Here is an 18618-nt window from a genome sequence, read left to right on the forward strand (position 1 = left end):
ACAAGAGTAGAGGGGAGGCCTTCCAAAGAAAAAATGCGGGCGAGAGCACTGGTGGTTGCTGCGGTGGTAGGCGACATGCAACGGACAATGAAAGGAAAGTTAGTGTAGGCGTCAATTACGAGGAGCCAATAAGTACCTAAAAAGGGTCCCGCAAAGTCAGCATGAATGCGCTCCCAGGGCTTCTCAGACGAAGGCCACAGTGACAAAGATGACTTCGGGGCAGCGGCCTGTGATGCACAAGGGCCGCAGGCAGCGACCATGTGTGCTATTTCAGAGTCGATGCCAGGCCAGTACACATGACGGCGCGCCAGAGATTTTGTGTGAGACACACCCCAGTGCCCTTGGCGAAGGAGGCGCAAGACCGAAGCACACAAAGACGCAGGTACCACAACACGTGGCGAAGCATTGTCAGTGGAGAGGAGGATAACACCATCCCTAGCCGTGAGGCGGTAGCGCAAAGTGTAGTAGTTCCGCAACGGATCAGAAGTCTTAGCGGACGGGCGATCTGGCCAACCCTTCTGAATATAGCGTAAAACCCGGGAGAGGGTAGGGTCGTAACCCGTAGCAGCCGCCAGCCTGTCCCCAGTAATGGGGAACCCGTCCACAACCCGCTGCTCGGCAACATCCAGGTGGAAACACAAAAGTTTGTCCCTATCAAATGCCTGATCAGGACCCATGGGAAGGCGAGACAGAGCATCAGCATTCGCATGTTGAGCCGTTGGCCGGAAATGAATCTCATAATTGAAACGGGACAAGTAAAGAGCCCAACGCTGGAGGCGGTGTGCAGCCTTGTCGGGAAGTGACGTTGATGGATGAAACAAGGAAACAAGTGGTTTGTGATCCGTAACAAAATGAAATTTTGAGCCATAGAGGAAAACACCGAACTTATGAAGAGCATAAATGATGGCCAAAGCTTCTTTCTCAATTTGAGAATACTTTTGTTGGGCATCCGTGAGCGTTTTGGAGGCATAAGAAATGGGTTGTTCCGAACCGTCCGAAAAATGGTGCACAAGGACTGCACCGACCCCGTATTGAGAGGTGTCTGTGGCAAGAACAAGGTGTTGACCAGGTCGATAAGTAGCCAGGCACGGGGCCGGTTTCAGCATAGTCTTCAACTTCTGGAAAGCTGCTTCACATGACGCGGGCCAGTGAAAAGGCACGTTTTTATGCAACAGGCGATGCAACGGCTGAGCCACCGAAGCCGCAGACGGTAAAAACTTGTGATAGTATGCTATTTTCCCCAAGAAGGCCTGCAGTTCCTTAACAGATGTAGGGCGAGGAAGGGCATCAATCACAGCGACAGTTTGTTGAAGCGGACGAATACCATCCCGAGAGAGTTGAAACCCCAAGTACGTGATAGATGCCTGAAAAAATTGTGATTTCTGAAGATTACACTTAAGACCGGCAGTCTGTAAGACATGAAAAAGTGTGCGGAGATTTTGAAGATGTTCTTCAGTGGTGGAGCCAGTGACAACAATGTCGTCCATGTAATTGATACACCTAGGGACAGGGAGCAATAATTGTTCCAAGAATCGCTGAAAGAGAGCAGGGGCGCTAGCAACCCCGAATGGCAAGCGTTGGTATTGATAGAGGCCGAAAGGCGTGTTAAGGACCAGAAACTGCCGGGAAGCAGCGTCGAGAGGAAGCTTCTGACAGGTCAATTTTAGAAAAATACTGGCCTCCAGCAAGTTTAGTGAACAGTTCTTCAGGACGGGGCATAGGGTAAGTGTCAATGAGGCATTGAGCATTTACAGTGGCTTTGAAATCGCCACAGAGACGAATATCACCATTTGGCTTAGCAACGACAACGACAAGAGAGGACCACTCACTGGAAGTGACAGGAAGCAAGACCCCTGAAGTAGTGAGACGATCCAACTCCCGTTTTATCCGATCACGAAGGGCCACAGGAATGGGCTGAGCCCGAAAAAACTTAGGCCGAGCAGTGGGTTTGAGCGTGATATGAGCTTCAAAGTCGTTTGCACGGCCTAACCCAGGAGAAAAAAGGGACAAAAATGTCGTCGACAAGGAATCCAGTTGAGCATAAGGAATAGCATCAGAGACAATATTGACAGAGTCATCTATGGAGAACCCAAAAATGCGAAAGGCATCGAAACCAAAAAGATTTTCTGCGTTGCTCTGGTCGACCACAAATATGGGAACAGTGCGAACGACGGATTTGTAAGATACCTCAGCATTAAACTGTCCCAAGAGAGAAATCTTCTGTTTATTGTACGCCCGTAATTGCCGAGTGACAGGGGACAGGAGTGGAGAACCCAGCTGAAGATACGTCTGAGAATTAATTATAGTGGCAGCAGAACTGGTATCCACTTGCATGCGAACATCTCGACCAAGGATTTGGACAGTGAGGAATAACTTCCCTGAAAGGGAAGAAGTGCTATTGACAGACAACACAGAATCAGAATCAGCGTCATGTTCATGAACATCTTGTATGCGGTCGGATTTGCAAACGGAAGACACATGACCTTTCTTCTTGCAATTGTGACACACAGCCCAACGTTGGGGACAATCCTTGCGTGAATGTTTCATAAAACACCGCGGACATGAAGGAAGTTGCCGGGGATTTTGCTGCAGTTTCTTAGCGGGTTGTTTACGGCTAGGCCGAGGCTGCGCGTGGGAGCGCACTGCGGCCACGTCAGCCGGCGGGGACGTGCCGCACGCATCGTCAACAGCGCACAGAGGTTGTATTTCCCTGACATCACCCCACGCCTCTATTTGCGCCCCAGCAGCACGAGAAATTTCAAAAGACTGCGCAATGGAGAGAACTTCATCTAGAGTCGGATTCCCCAACTGAAGGGCACGTTGCCGAACTTCTTTGTCGGGCGCCGACCGGATAATAGCATCCCATACCATGGAATCAGCATAGGATTCTTTGTGAACGTCAGTAACAAATTGACACTTTTGACTGAGGCCGTGAAGTTCAGCAGCCCAAGCGCGATAGGATTGATTTGGTTGTTTTTGACAACGATAAAAGGCAACACATGCGTTTGCTTTTGAAAATAGACAGAAAGAAGTGAGCACATTTCAGCAAAGGACAAAGACGCAGGATCCTTCAAAGGAGCCAATTGTGACAACAACCGATACATTTGAGGTGAAATCCAGGAAAGGAACAGAGACTTACATGGTTGTTCATCCGTGACATGAAATGCCAAGAAGTGCTGTCGAAGATGTTTTTCATAATCAGACCAGTCTTCCGCCGTCTCGTCGTAAGGAGGAAAAGGAGGTACAGTGTGTAAACTTTTAGATGGCAGACCTCTCCCTAGTCCTAAATCGGTAGAAGTCGGTAAACGTCGGGAGGCTTCGATAGGCACGCAGTTTAGACTGCTGCCAAAATTACATAGCTGACTGTGTTGTACAAGGTAGCCATTGTCGTCTGCTTCATTATTGTTTTGCGCTGTACTGTTCTGCGTGTTTTTATTGTGCAGTTCTGCTAAACATTATCAAAATGAGTGAAGAGGCAGTTGCTGGCCCATCTCGGGAGTCGCCAACAACCCCTACCGGTAGGCCTACGGTTAGAAGAAGCCTTTCGTCTGTTTCCGTGTAAGCATGACGCGCAAATTATAGTGCCAGCACTGCAACTGGTAGGTGTGCCTTGTCCCCCCCCCCCCCCCCCCCCCCAAAAGGGTCCACTCCCCTCCCCTCGCCAACCAATGCTTGCTTCCTCCTCTCCCCACACTCCCCTCACAACTCTGCCGTCTTACAGTTAACACACTGTATAGCCAACAACGAGAAACGCCCCGCATTTGACGCCGCGACGAAATCGCGAATCGCCGCTGTTAGAAGCGTTTGCTGTTCAAGGAGATTTTGCAATAGTTGCTCAACAGTAGCCATGGAACCCTGTGAGTCAACGGTGAAAAGGAAAAATCCACTACCTCGTCGCCAATTGTTAGAACTTCAAGTTTAACACATATATTTCGGAACGACACAACAACACATATAAGTCACAGAGTAAGTTGACAAGTAAGACATGTGTACATGTTAGCATTCGAATGAGCACTGAGTCCCAGTCTAGCGGCCGCTGCTCGGCTGGCCGCTTAGGTGGCGCAGCTGCTGCATGGCTGGCAGACAGCGCCGTACGTAGAGGACGCGCGTAATTGCGCGGCGGCACTTTGAATGATCGGCGAGTCACAACAGTTTTCATTCCTGTGAATTCACTGTCCTACTCCCTCTCCAACTGCTCATCACATTTTTTACCCATTCTTTTCTAGAGAGAGTTGGGGCAGGGTGGGTAGAAGTTATTTGCAAAGACTTTATTATGGGAACTCCAAAAATTGTTTATCACCTCAACTTTGAGTGTTAAATTTGTTTGATGACTGTACCATATAACACTACAATATACTGAAAGCAGCAAAGCAAACAAAATTATGGTGTTATGATAAGCACCTGTGAGCAATAGTCCCTTGCGCTTTTATCCCATGACTACAATATCATTGAGTCACAATTGGAATCAGTCAACTCATTCAAATGCTTGTGTGTAAAAATTTGTAGGGATACAAAATGGAACAATCACATAGCTTCAGATATAGGTAAAGCAGCATGCAAACTGTGGTTCAGTGGTAGGATACTGGGGAAACGTACAAAGGAAATTTCTTACAGCACACTTGTGTGACACATTCTAGAATATTGCTCAAGTATATGGGACCCATACCAAATAGAGCTAACAGGGGGTACTGAATGTATACAAAGGAGTGTAAATGGTCACAGGTTTGCTTGACATTCAGGAGAGTGTCACTGAAATGCTGAAAAACCTGAACTGGCATATGCTTGAGGAAGATAGATGCCAACTATCACACAAAAGCCAGCCTACATATTTTGAAGAACTAGCTTTAAGTGATGAATCTATGAAAATACTATTTCCCCCTACATATCAATCCCATAAGGACAGCAAACACAAGAGTGGACTAATTATAGTGTACACAGAGACATTCAAGCAATAATTCTACCTGCGCTCCATATGCTAGTGGAACAGAAAGGAAAGAGCCCTAATAAGTGGTACAATGGGAAGTATCTTCTGCCACCCACTTCACATTTGTTTTGCATAATGTAGACATAGATGTAGATGATTATTGCTGAATATGTGTGGGACATGTGGCCACTCCTGATTGGGAGCACATCATTCAGCAAAGGGGTGGGTGAGTATAACTTTCCTGAAATACGTATTCATAATGAATCTGAAGCCTGTGTTATAGGATTCACATTTAGGGGCTTGTCTTCCACAACATTTAAGAAATGATCTGATCTTGTAATATCTCATCCGCCAACTGAATTCTGTGGAGATACAAATGCAAAGAATTATCATTGGAATTAGCATACATCCAAATGAAAGGTTACTAAAATCTTCTTTGAGTAATTGCCACTGTTTGAATGTGAGTCCACAGTCATGAAATTACACTTGATTGTATATTCCACTTGACTTACTGTCTTACTAATAACTGACTGTGTCATATAATACCTTTTTTCCTCTTACTGCAGTAATAATGAGTGGTTATCTGTACTCCAAGCTGACAGACATGGTATTACTCTCGGTATGTAAGACATGGTATTAGCCTCGGTATGTGCCAGGATATCTCAACTGGTCTCCCAGTTGGTTTGGCCGGCTAGTGCTGATTCAGCCTGTGTTATATAGCTCAGTCCCGTATACCCTGAAAGTTTGTCATTGTGTGTGAGAGAATTTTAAAATTTACCATACTTACCCGAGTATAAGACAACCCCCTTTTTTCCAAGAAGCTTCTTGAAAAAATTTATTTTTAACATATTCTGACTAATCAGAATTACAAACTGTTTTATTGACATAAACTATCTGCCTAAGAAGTTGGCATAATACCTATCCTAAATTTAAGCCATTTATTGATTTCTACATTTTGACAACACAAGGAGAAATAAAATAAATGAAAAGGGATGGTGTACATTAATTTGCAGGCCATTTTCTTTTCCCTGTTTTTTGCTTACTGACCCTGTCATCTGTAGTATCACTATCTTTAATCATCATCATCATCCTTACAGCAGAGCTGGGAAGTTTGTTTCTTCATTGTCACAAGTATTGGCTATTTCTTCTGAATGTGTTGTGATTTCTGAGGTCTTGCTTACCACGGGACTTGAGAACACAGCTTGTTTCATCTGAGTACATATTGGATTTCATTTCTATACTGGTGTGAGAAAGTTACAGTGTCTCTTGTTTGCAAATATATCATCTGTTCGCCACTCTGTCATAAAACCAGCAGCTAACTCCCCACCACTCTGGTTGTATCTTATGTCACAATTGGCATTGACAGCACTGCAGATTAAAACATATAAGTATGCTACTGGCCCCCATGGAGACTTTCAACACCTCTTGCTGAAACAAACACTCTTGTTGAGCATTTGTCCAGTTCTAAAGCCAATTCCACTCTGACTACAAATGGATTCAGGAAAACTGCGGTGTAAAGATGACAGATGTTCCTAAGAAGCCAAAGATGCAATATAGATTCTCATGGTTGGCCAACAAGACGTAGTTTGCCGCCCACTCTTTACTCCGCTTCCTGCACTCAAGTTCTCAGCCAAGTTGGTCTCACTGTTGTCCCTCCAAGCCTTTCATAGTCCTGCACTTGAGCAACTGTGAAACATGAACTGCAATATCTTCCAGGGTGCAAGTCATATATAACACTGCAACTAATATATAAATAAAAGATCACAATCACACTCACTCCAGTTCACAAAACTTGTGCTCATCCCACCATTTACTGATGTCTATTGGTACCATCTCCAATACAGGTCTTGCCACTGTCATTTATTTTTGTGACAACAATTACAGTCAGTTTAATAAGATCAATTCTTTTTGTTAGACATTTCATTCTTGATAAATTTTCGCTCTTGTTTAAACTGAATGTCAGCATCATGTTCTAAAGCTGGTAACATTTTTACCTGGTATTCTAATTTGTGAACAGTGACCAAATTTCTCATTTGCAACCCTTGTAATAAATCATTACAATCTCTCATAACCAAATAAAATATTGATCTAGGCTCAGAATCATATAATGTTTTTTGAAGGTCAATATTTTCGCTTTTAAATGTTACCTTTACTCCAAAAGCAGCATAATGTTTGTACATGTATGAGAACGTTTATTGCAAACTTGTTCAAATACAGCAGGAATTTGTAAGATGATATAATGTGGTGCTATTTCCTCCCATCTTTCATAAAATTGTCAAATTTTAAGCTGAGCCATTGATTACTGTAGTGGCTTGTTCATAGTTTCTCGCATATCCCTTGCACTAGCACCACATGAGTCAGATTTCACGTGATTGTTTGAGCAATGTCAATAATGTGTCAAGTGCTTCAGGGCATTGGGAAATATTGAGGTTGTTTGAAGGTGAGTATCATTTGCGCAGCCCTGCCCTTCCAAATAAATCTTCATGTGACCTCAGTAGCCTAAGCTTCATCTGTAAATGTAAGACGACCCCTGTATGCATTGTTAAACAATGTAAAAATGTTAACCTCAGCAGCAATAGTTTAATCTGCAAACATAGGATGACCCTGTCTCTTTCAAGTGACAAACTGAGGGGATAAAATCTAGTCTTATAATCACGTAAATATGGTACATGTATCTTTCCATCAACCAGAGAAATGCCAAACCACTAAATGAACAAACATACCAAATTTCACACAGGTGGAAACACAAAAAGAACATTTTTATCATCATCATCAACAGCAGCAGCAGCATTAGCAGCAGCAGTATCATTATTGTTCTTATAATGGAATGTTTGTAATCTCCAACTTAGTTTTGCTCTGCTCTTATCTTGTGTGTATATTTTCTTCTCTTATGTAACATTGTATTTTAGTGGAAACACATTTTTGCAGATGTCTCCACATTTTATTACATTTTTTCACCAGATCTTTTCACTTTGTCTCTAGTTTCTGTTTTGTTTATAGAAAACCTTTCACATGCTTGAGCTTATTCAGCAGTGTATTTCAAAAGCTATTCTCACAAGAGTAATTCAGTCCCTCACTCTTCAATCTTTTACATTCACTGCGTACAAGAATAGCAATGTACTAACTCCACATCGAACTTCTATGAACTTCTCTTCCATATTACATTAGATCCCCATCTGGCACTCAGTTCAGTAGGAAGTTTCATGTCAGTGCATGCCCCACTGCAGAGTGAAAATTCATTCTGGAAATGATGCCCCAGGTTGTAGCTATGCCATGTGTCCACAATATTATTTTTTCCCGGAATGTTAGTCCTGCAAACTACCCAGGAGTACTTCTGTGAAGTTTTGAAGGTAGGAGATGAGGTACTGGCGGAAGTAAAATTATGAGGGTGAGTTGTGAGTGATGCTCAGGTTGCTTAGTCAATAGAGCACTTGCCTGTGAAAGGCAAAGGTCTCAGGTTTGAGTCGTGGTCAGTTTTAATCTGCCAGCAAGTTTCATATCAGTGCACACACTACTGCAGAGGGAAAATTCATTCTGGAAACATGAGATCAGTTACAGATAATTTTTTCTGTTTTCAGAAAATTTACACCTGTCCTGTAAATCATCAGACAAGGTGGCAGAGTAGTTAAGAATTGTATTCAGGAAGAGCACTGTTCAAATCCCCTTCTAGCCACCCCAAGATAGATTTTTCTGTTGTCACTTCAACCAAATAGGGCTGTTGTTGAAACAAGCCAATTTGAGCTAGTGCTCAATCTCTGATGAATTCAACAGTACATTCAATTTTCTCTGATTCTCATAACTGTCTTGAGAATAATGTGAATGTCCATTTTCTTCGCCCACTTACAAGTTATCATCTTCTTGAACTGCCTCTGCTCTCTGCATTTTTTATGCAGACCATTACCCTTACTCCCACTTCTCTAATCATACTTCCGTTAAAATATGGAATTTCAATATAACATTGTCCTTTAAAATTACCCAGGCAATTTTAATATGTTTGTTAAAAATTCATGTAACAGCAATCTTGAAGTATTGTATCTATTTTTCTCTTTATATGGCTGACTGCAGCCAACACACAGAGAGATTATTGCAACTGATTACAAAAAGTCAAAAATGTATTCAAATCATTGAGTAAGTTAGTGGTGCCATTGAATCTCCATTTATTTAGGTCACAGTGTTATCAAGTGATGCACAAAAATTTTCACTTAGCAAATTCACATGAAACATGTGAACAGTAATTACCATCTTCAATACCCATTCTTTGTTGAAAATTTCAAACTCTTGCCAATCTATTCATGTGCAAAATTCTACAGATAGAAGGTTATTCAGAAGTAATCTTCATTCAGAAAAGAAGGTGTAAAGTTGTGTTGATGTGGGCTTGATTTTTTATTATGTAATATTTTTTGAGTTGCCATTTATTCTCTGTTGAGTAAATCTTGTCCTATTTGATGAGAACTAATCTGCTATATCTATCTAAACATATATAAATTCATGTCCCTGCTGTGGTTCTGTCTGCATGTTCAAGCTAATTTCAGGAACTACTGTAAGGATTTTGATACAGTGTTCATTAATAGATAAACTGATTCTGCAGCTACTGGGTGGTGCAGTAGCTTGTAGCTGCCATCATTTTGCATGAGAGACCACTCCAAATGCCAATTAAATATGGAACAGATAACATTCATACCTTCTGAGAACTTTCCTTGCATGCATGGCTTAAATTGTTTAATTTATATGAAAGTGATGATATTTTGTTGTCTAACATTGTTCTCTGAATTCTGATCATAACTTGTGCAGTGGCCCATAAATAAAATTACCACCACGTCAGACAAATCATCCAGCTGTAGGTACTTAATGCCACCCCAGTGAAGCTGGAGTGGCTTGATAAAGCCTCTCCAGTATAATTCGACCCGTCTTCGTGGCCCATTCTTAGCAGTCTCTTACTCGAAACTTTCATAAGTCTATATAAGCTTTCTTATCTGTCAAATGCTCCTCCACATGATCCATTGTTGGTACTATAGTACTTTTGATTGTTGGCCTTTCTCATGTCCTTTGTGCTGACTTTTCTCATATTGGCACTATCTGTCTCTCCCATTCTCTTTGTTTATTCTACTTTCATACATATTTTGTCATAGAGGTGGACCATGCGAAATAAATATCTTGACACAATGGTACTGAATACATTTCTCCTTGTTCTATATCATTTCACTCAGCTCTTCTTTTCTCATAATCAGTAGATTTCATCTAGCAGTAAATAAATGTCTAAAATACCTATGTTGAACCATAAACAATTCCTCTATTAAAACAAAGAAGGAAGGAAGGAAGATTATGATTTAGTGTCAAGGTCATTAGACATACCACATTCTCAGAGTGGGGGAAAATGGGGAGGAATTTGGCCTTACCCTTTTCAGTGGAACCATGCCAGCATTCATCTTTATCATTTTAGAGGAACCACAGTAAACCTATATCTGGACTGCGGGATGGATTTGTACTCCCATCCTCTCAAAAATGAGGCCAGGACCTTAACCATTGCGCTATTTTGTTTGACTCTTCTTTTCTGACTGGTAAAGGCAACTGTAAAATCAGCATTTCAGTTATTCTTCATTTGTTACCAGGTCCTACAAATAGGAATTTTTTCCTTAATTTCATGTTTTATATTCCATTAATAAGCAGTTGATAGGTTAATGTGGTACTGAATTTAATGTAGTTTACTTCGCTACCCATTGTTTTGTTGACAACCAGTACTGCTGTTGGAAAAATGTGTCTACTTTTTGATAATTTTTACAGTATTATTGTGCAGCCTTGATGCCCAAGAATTTGCTTTTTTCTGCAGGTATCCATCAACCAAGCCACTTTTCATTTTTTTGGTCCATAAACTCAAGAATGCACTGCAAAACAGTTTTATGAATGCTACAGGGTGATATTACACAGTTGCTTGAACTACTGAAGCTTTTGTACACTAAGATAACTTGTAGCTGCATTCTCGATTGACAAAATAGTGTGTCCCTGTTTGTATTCATCAATAATGACTTGCATTTCTTTTAATAAACCCTTCCACACATCTTACATTCTGTGGATGCCTCTCTACCATTACTCTTACTGCAGATATCTTTCCTGTTAATGTGTCTCCTACAGCCTTGCACTTCTTTTTCATGGCATCTTCAAAAGACTTTCACGTATATTTATTCTGTTTAATTTCCTGTTCTCGCTTTATGGTTCTAAGAGTTCTCCATAAAAGTGTATTACTTCTGAGATGAGAGTCGTATGCCACCTTCTGGAGACATTGGTTTTGTTCCTCCAATTGTAAAGTTAAGGTTACAATGCCCTCATCAGTCTTCCCTGAAGTCCTTGCTAATTCAGTCTGGGCAGACTTTATTTTGAACCTCTTCCTGTTGATACTGCAATTATTTCAGCTCATTACTTATACCTTTTTTCAGTTTTATGGCTTCCTTTCTTCTTGATTCAGTGTTCAGTGCTGAATCTGAAAACCTTGAGTTGCCAGTACAAAATTATTTCCCTGAAAAAGTGAGGTAGTAGGCACTCTTCCAACCAGATAGATGTTTATACGCAGATGTCGTAGACATATATCAGCATGTAGTTTATGAAACATTCAACTTTATCATGAAATGACTCTATTAGGTACTCCTAGAGACTGTAAAGGAACATTATCGTAACTCAACTTTGAGTGAGGCATAACCCCCAAAATCTGTAACTTCCTAATTTGATAATTAGATCCTTCATGTGTAGTGCTTGTGGCATTGTATTTTAATCAGAAGTGTCAGATATACAGGGAAGAGAACAACTCTTTGATTTCCCAGTCATTTTAAATGATGGTAAGGTAAGTGTTTGATTTCTCCTTATATTATCAAAAGAGAAAAAGAAAAAAAGGGGGGGGGGACTTAGTACTACATCCCTTTTCATTTATTGATAACATATGAAGCTCTGTTGGAGTTTCATTGTACAGTCATTGGTGCTTGTACTTTTTTTCTTCTTTCTGTATTTTATGTATAAACTGCTATTAAATATTTAATTTGTGTAGTATATTACACACTCTCTCCTAAGAGTGATACTGCATTTAGTGTAAAGAGCACATAATGATGGGAAGGGCTGAAAAGTTAGAGGATATAGTAATAATAATAATAATAATAATAATAATAATAATAACAATAACAATAAGAGCTCCATAACTTTTTGTCACTGACATTTTGTGTAAGTTATTTCTTATGTATACTACCAACAATGTGTTGTTCTTTTCTGCGCAGGTACAACAGTTACTACATTTTCTGGAATTATACTGTTAGCTTCATATATGATCTTTGATAGCTTTACGTCAAACTGGCAAGGCTCTTTATTTGCTCAATATAATATGAGTTCAGTACAGATGATGTGTGGTGTAAATCTCTTCTCCTGCATCTTCACTGGTGTATCACTTTTTCAGCAGGGTGGATTTATCAAATCTGTCAATTTTATGGCACAGGTGAGGAACATTTAATGTATGATATTCTGTTTAATAATTAACATGTACGCTGCTAGCCACTGAACTTTCACCATCCTAAAAGCAGCATGCAGTAATTGTCAAATTGGCATAAAGTGCACTAACACATTTGGATGTGCAAATGATTATCATTTCAATGAAACTGGACAAAGTAGATAAGAGTAAACGCATCTATATTCTGCATATAAGAAAAAGACTTCACAAAATGTTTCTCATGCTGAAATTGTCCGCAACTCATGGTCTAGTGGCTAACATTGGTGCCTCTGGATCACGGGGTCCCAGGTTCGATTCCTGGCTGGGTTGGGGATTTTCTCTGCCCAGAGACTGGGTGTTTGTGTTATCCTGATCATTTCATTGTCATCATCATTCATGACAGCGACTAGATTGGACTGTGTGTGTAAAAAAAAAAAAAAAAAAAAAAAAAAAAAACACTTTGTAGTGCTCATAAGGTGAATATGGATCACTGTTTTGAGGAGGATTATACTTGGTGCCATTCAGGATCTCAATGTCACCAGATGACTAGCATCTGTGAGGACACACATGTTGTATGATTGGCTGTGCAGGATCATACAGGTACGTCATGTACCTTGAGTCAGGAAATGGTTTTGGTTGTAGAAAGACAAGCTCTCACACAGATAGTGTAACAACGTCTGGAACACCATGGACTGTCAGCAAGGCGATCATTGTTGCAGCTTCCCTTGACATGACAGCAGTGTGAGGTGTGCCAACATTGGTGTATCCCATGACAACATTGGACACTGGAGTGGTGCCATGCTGTCTCTTCATACAAGTCTCAGTTCTGTGTACACCATCACGATGGAAATACGTGTGTGAATGCTTTGAGGAGAATGAACATTGCCAGAATGCATCTTCTACATGATGGGCCTAGCACCTGCCATGATGATAGGGGATACCATTTTGTACACAACATGGCGACTTTTACTTCAAATAGCTGTTTATTTGGGCAGCATCCAGTTCATATCTGACTCGTTAAGGCTGATGCTGCCCCCTACCTTCAAAGTATCGGAGAAGTTTATCTTTCAACAAGACTTCATGTTGCCTCTTTCTTTTGCTGTCCTGATTTACTTCAATGCAGAGGGTGTTTGATTGTTGCCGTATCCAGCATATTCTCTAGTTCTCTCACCCACTAAAAACACATGGGCATGGGTTGCCATAAGATTGGTGTGCCACGTCTCAACAGATACTATGATTCTAGCATAGAGTTGAAGGAGCAGGAAAGACACACCTGTATCTGTCATCCAAGCTGAATTTGACTCTATAATTAGCCAGGTTATGGACATTGTTGCTATCAGAGGTGGAAGCTGTGCATACAAAATTTTGCACCATGTGTACTCCCAAACCACCTACAAATTGAGTCATGTATTCTTCCTACTATGCTGTATCCACACAATATGAAATATTTTGTTCTTTGATGTCCTTCCTGGTATTGAAATTTTAAAGGCCAGTAGTGTGTATTGTGTTGGAATGACTCTGGGCCCTTTTTCTCTTGATCATTGTGAAAATTTAGTGTTCCTCTATCATTTTAGTTTATTTTTCTTAATGACTGGGCATATGATTCTGTATGTACTTTAATGCTTGTCCACTGAATCTAGAGTTTGGTACATACTGTTTTGTCCTTTTTAGATAATGTTAACTTTATTGAATACAACATAACTTTGGACGAAGGTGTCCACTTCATTTGTATTTTGTTATAAAACATTATTTTGTGAGTGAATAGTTTACCATCCTTCATTCACAATTGTTCATGTCATTTGATGAAATTTTCAAATCGTTTGAGTTGTTGTTTACGGAATGTGCCAAGAGAAGAATGAAATATTTATCTGTGAGTAATATTAAAGTTATTTTACATACTTTACTGTGTTACAGTAACAAAAAACTCACTTTAGTTTTCAGTCTACAAAGAAATGAAAACAAAGTAAAATTCTCTTGTTCAAACTGTGAAATTATCATCCATCAATTCATCAGCAGAATAACAATTTTCCACTAGAAGAGTAAAGAGAAATTTCCAGTAAAGCAAGTTCCATGTTGAATGCACTCTTGCCTTTATTTGATTGTCAATTTGTAACCCTGTATGCTCAGTTGTCTGAGCACAGAGTTTTAAACAGTGTGCAGAAAATCTGACATCTCTCTGTGGTGAGTGCTGTAATTGTTCTGAAAACTCAGTGTGTTTTTATATAAGAAAATAAAGATATCATAAATGTACATGGAAGGAATGGGTACTATTTTTAAGTTTTTTTTTACAATTGAAGGATGATTTGTTTGATAATAAGCAAGTCCTTAATTGTTTCCTTCCCCCCTGCGGGTCCAGGGGTTAGAATAGGCCCGAGGTATTCCTGCCTGTTGTAAGAGGCGACTAAAAGGAGTATCATATGTTTTGGCCTTTATGTGATGGTCCCCTGTTGGGTTTGACCTCCATTCAAAATTTTTCCAAAGAGCGAGCCAATTGGGGAAGGGCACCTTACATGGTGCATCGTGTCCATCGTGCATTGAGATCTTTAGCCCACTTTCTCATCGCATTACAGTCTCACCCATTCTCCATCTCTTGGGCGAGGACACCTTCCTGGTTGCATTTCCCACCATGCACTATGCAGTGTCCCTTTCTGCGTCAGTGATGACCATGGACTTCTTTGCACCTGATATCCAGCACGGTAGCCAGCCCGTTGTGGTGGGGCCGCCATGTACCCTGTTGGTTGTAGCCCCATGACCACACAGGGATCACTCTGCTGATGCCTGTGCTGTTAACTACCCATGTATTCCAAGGTGCCCATCCTGCTGGGGCATCGGGACTCTCGGCAATGGCCATCCTACCTATGGGGAGGGCCCTCGGTCGGAGTGGGTGGCATCAGGGCAGATGACATGCAATGAAGCATAGTCAATCATCTCTTGCTGGTGGTGAAACACCAGCAGTCTCTAAGCAGTCATGAGCTCAATTCAACACACGGAAGTATGACCGTAAATCGTTCCCCTCCCTGGCCACACCATGGGAGGAACATCAGGCTAAGGAAGGCAGCGGATCTTATTTGTGCCGGTAGCTTGTATGTTTGAGAAATGATGAAGAATCTTTCATGACAATGAAGCCTCAGTTTTTTGTTGAGCATTTAGAGGACAAGTTTAGGGAGGTGGGGGGCTTGTCCAAAATGAGATCTGGTTCAGTCTTGATCAAAACAGCATCCTATTCCCAGTCACAGGAGTTACTCACTTGTGACAAGCTGGGGGATGTTTCTGTAACCATCACGCCCCAAAAGAGCTTAAATATGGTCCAGGGTATCATATTTCAAGGGACCTTCTTTTGCAGTCCGACGACGAGCTGTATGCCAATTTAGAGCGGCGAGGTGTACATTTCGTCCGGCTTGTCCACCAGGGTCCGAGGGATAATCAGGTTGCCACCAGTGCCTTCATCTTGGCCTTTGAGGGTGGTACATTGCCCGAGAAGATCAAGGTGGTCTACCACTGTAAAGCCCTATATCCCTCCCCTGATGTGGTGCTTTAAGTGCTGGAAGTTCGGCCATATGTCTTCCCGCTTTAGTTGCAGCATCACATGCCGAGATTGTGGACGCCCATCACATCCCAATACTCCATGTGCCCCACCTCCTATCTGTGTCAACTCCGGAGAGCACCATTCGCCTTGCTCACCAGACTGCAGGATTCTCCAGAGAGAAAGGAAACTCATGGAGTACAAGACCCTGGACCAACTGACCTATACTGAGGCTAAGAGAAAATTTGAGTAGCTGCATCCTGTGCGTATGACATTGTCTTACACCGCCGCTACAACAGTTTTGGCACCATCAGCTCTGCCAACCCAAGTCACCTCTTAGAGCTGGAAGACTATACCTGCCCCCTTGATGGTGGGGGACATTTCCCTCCCTGTTACTCCTGCACCACCTACTTCAGCAGGAACATTCCCCCAACCATCAGGGACATCCGTCCCCACTTCTCAGCCAGAGAAGTGTAAGTCTTCTTCGGTTTCTCTCACTGGGAAGGGCTCCCTTGGGTCACTCCCTTCCCAGGTTTCTGCTAGTGGGAAAGACGACACCCGCCAGTGGCTGAAGACCCCAAAATCAGCTGGTCGTAGGGCTTCACGCTCATCCTCAGTCCCGGAGATTGAGCCAGTGAAGTTCTCCCAGCCAGGGAAACTCGAGGAGCAGTGAGAGAAATCCAAAAAGAAAACCCCTAAGAGCAAGGAAATTACTGTGTCACCCACACCACCGCTACCTACAAGCTCTGCGTCTGAGGATGGGGTGGAGATTTTGGCGTCCACTGAGGACCTAGATCTCACTGGACCCTCAGACACAATGGATATAGACAGCTCAGGCAATAAGTCAGTGGCAGCAGCTGACTCTGAGGTGTAAACTGCCTCATTGTATGTTCCATGCCTTCCCAGTCTCCCGATGTCATCCTCCAGTGCAATTGCGGCAGTTTTTTCGACCACCTGGCTGAGCTACGGCAACTGTTAAGCTTTACACCTGCAGTACCCCTGAATGGATTAGCTGCACTGATTGATCAACTCCCTAAACCGTTCCTACTTGTGGGAGATTTTAATGCCCATAACCCCTTGTGGGGTGGTACCATGCTTACTGACTGAGGCTGAGATGTTGAAACTTTACTATCACAGTTCGACCTCTGCCTCTTGAACACTGGGGCCGCCACACATTTCAGTGTGGCTCATGGTAGTTACTCGGCCATTGATTTATCAATTTGCAGCCCAGGACTTCTCTCATCTATCCACTGGAGAACACATGACTACCTGTGTGGTAGTGACCACTTCCCCATCTTCCTTTCACTTGCCCAGCATCAGGCCCATGGATGCCTGCCCAAATGGGCTTTAAACGAGGCCGATTGGGCAATTTTCACCTGTGCTGTCACTGTCGAATCTCCCCCACACGGTAACATCGATGTGATGATTGAGCATGTGACTACAACAATTGTTTCTGTGGCAGAAAACGCGATCCCTCACTCTTTAGGGTGCCCAAGGTGTAAGGCAGGCCCTTGGTGGTCACCGGAAGTCGCTGAAGCAATTAAAGAGTGTCGGCAAACTCTGCAGCGGCCTTATCAAACAACGGAAGCAGGGGCATTGGGAAAGATATGTCTCGATCATTAGGTGCCATATGTCACCTTCCCAAGTCTGGGCGAAGATCAAACATCTTTTTGGGTACCAGGCCCCAACAGGTGTCCCTGGTGTTACCATAAATGGTGTGTTATCGAAAGTAGCAAATACGATAGCTGAGCAGTTTGCTCGATCCTCTGAGTCGGAGAATTACCCCCAGCCTTTCGCACACTCAAACAGCGACTGGAAGGGAATATCCTCTCATTCACTACATTCCGCAGTGAATCCTATAATGCCCCATTTACAGAGTGGGAGCTCCTCAGTGCCCTTGCACATTGCCCCGTCACAGGTCCTGGGCCTGATTTGATTCACAGCCAGACGATTAAACATCTCTCATCTGACTACAAGCGACATCTCCTCATCATCTTCAACCGGATCTGGTGCAGTGGCGTCTTTCCATCGCAATGGTGGGAGAGCACCATCATTCCGGTGCTCAAACCCAGTAAAAAGCCCCTCAATGTGGAAAGCTATCGGTCCATCAGCCTCACCAACGTTCTTTGTAAGCTGCTGGAGCATATGATATGTCGGCGGTTGGGTTGTGTCGGGTCCTGGAGTCACGTGGCCTGCTGGCTCCATGTCAGGGTGGCTTCCGCCAGGGTCGCTCTACCACTGATAATCTTGCGTCCATCGAGTCTGCCATCCGAACAGCTTTTTCCAGCTGGCAACACCTGGTTACTGTCTTTTTTGACTTATGTAAAGCATACGACACGGCCTTGCGTCGTCATATCCTTGCCACATTGTATGAGTGGGGTCTCTGGGGCCTGCTCCCGATTTTTATCCATAACTTCCTGTCACTCCATACTTTCTGTGTCCAAGTTGGTGCCTCCCATAGTTCCATCCATAACCAGGAGAATGGAGTCCTGCAGGGCTCTGTATTAAGTGTCTTTCTATTTTTAGTTGCCATTAACGGTCTAGCAGCAGCTGTCGGGCCTTCCGTCTCACCTTCTCTGTATGCAGACGACTTCCACATTTTGTACTGCTGCTCTAGTACTCGTGTTGCTGAACGATGCCTACAGGAAGCCATCCACAAGACACAGTCATGGGCTCTAGCCCACGGCTTCCAGTTTTCAACAGCGAAGT

General features: G+C 42.6%; 1 protein-coding gene across 1 annotated transcript in view; it reads left to right on the forward strand.

Moving 5' to 3' along the window:
* Positions 1-18618, forward strand: part of LOC126470454 (adenosine 3'-phospho 5'-phosphosulfate transporter 1) — a 99180-nt gene that overhangs the window by 38817 nt on the left and 41745 nt on the right. Inside the window, exon 6 of the mRNA XM_050098303.1 lies at positions 12181-12395. Within this exon, the coding sequence (XP_049954260.1) occupies positions 12181-12395 (215 nt within the window). The remainder of the gene's footprint in view (positions 1-12180; positions 12396-18618) is intronic.

The sequence above is a fragment of the Schistocerca serialis genome, chromosome 3, assembly GCF_023864345.2.
Source record: "Schistocerca serialis cubense isolate TAMUIC-IGC-003099 chromosome 3, iqSchSeri2.2, whole genome shotgun sequence".
NCBI classification, from domain to species: Eukaryota; Metazoa; Arthropoda; class Insecta; order Orthoptera; family Acrididae; genus Schistocerca; species Schistocerca serialis.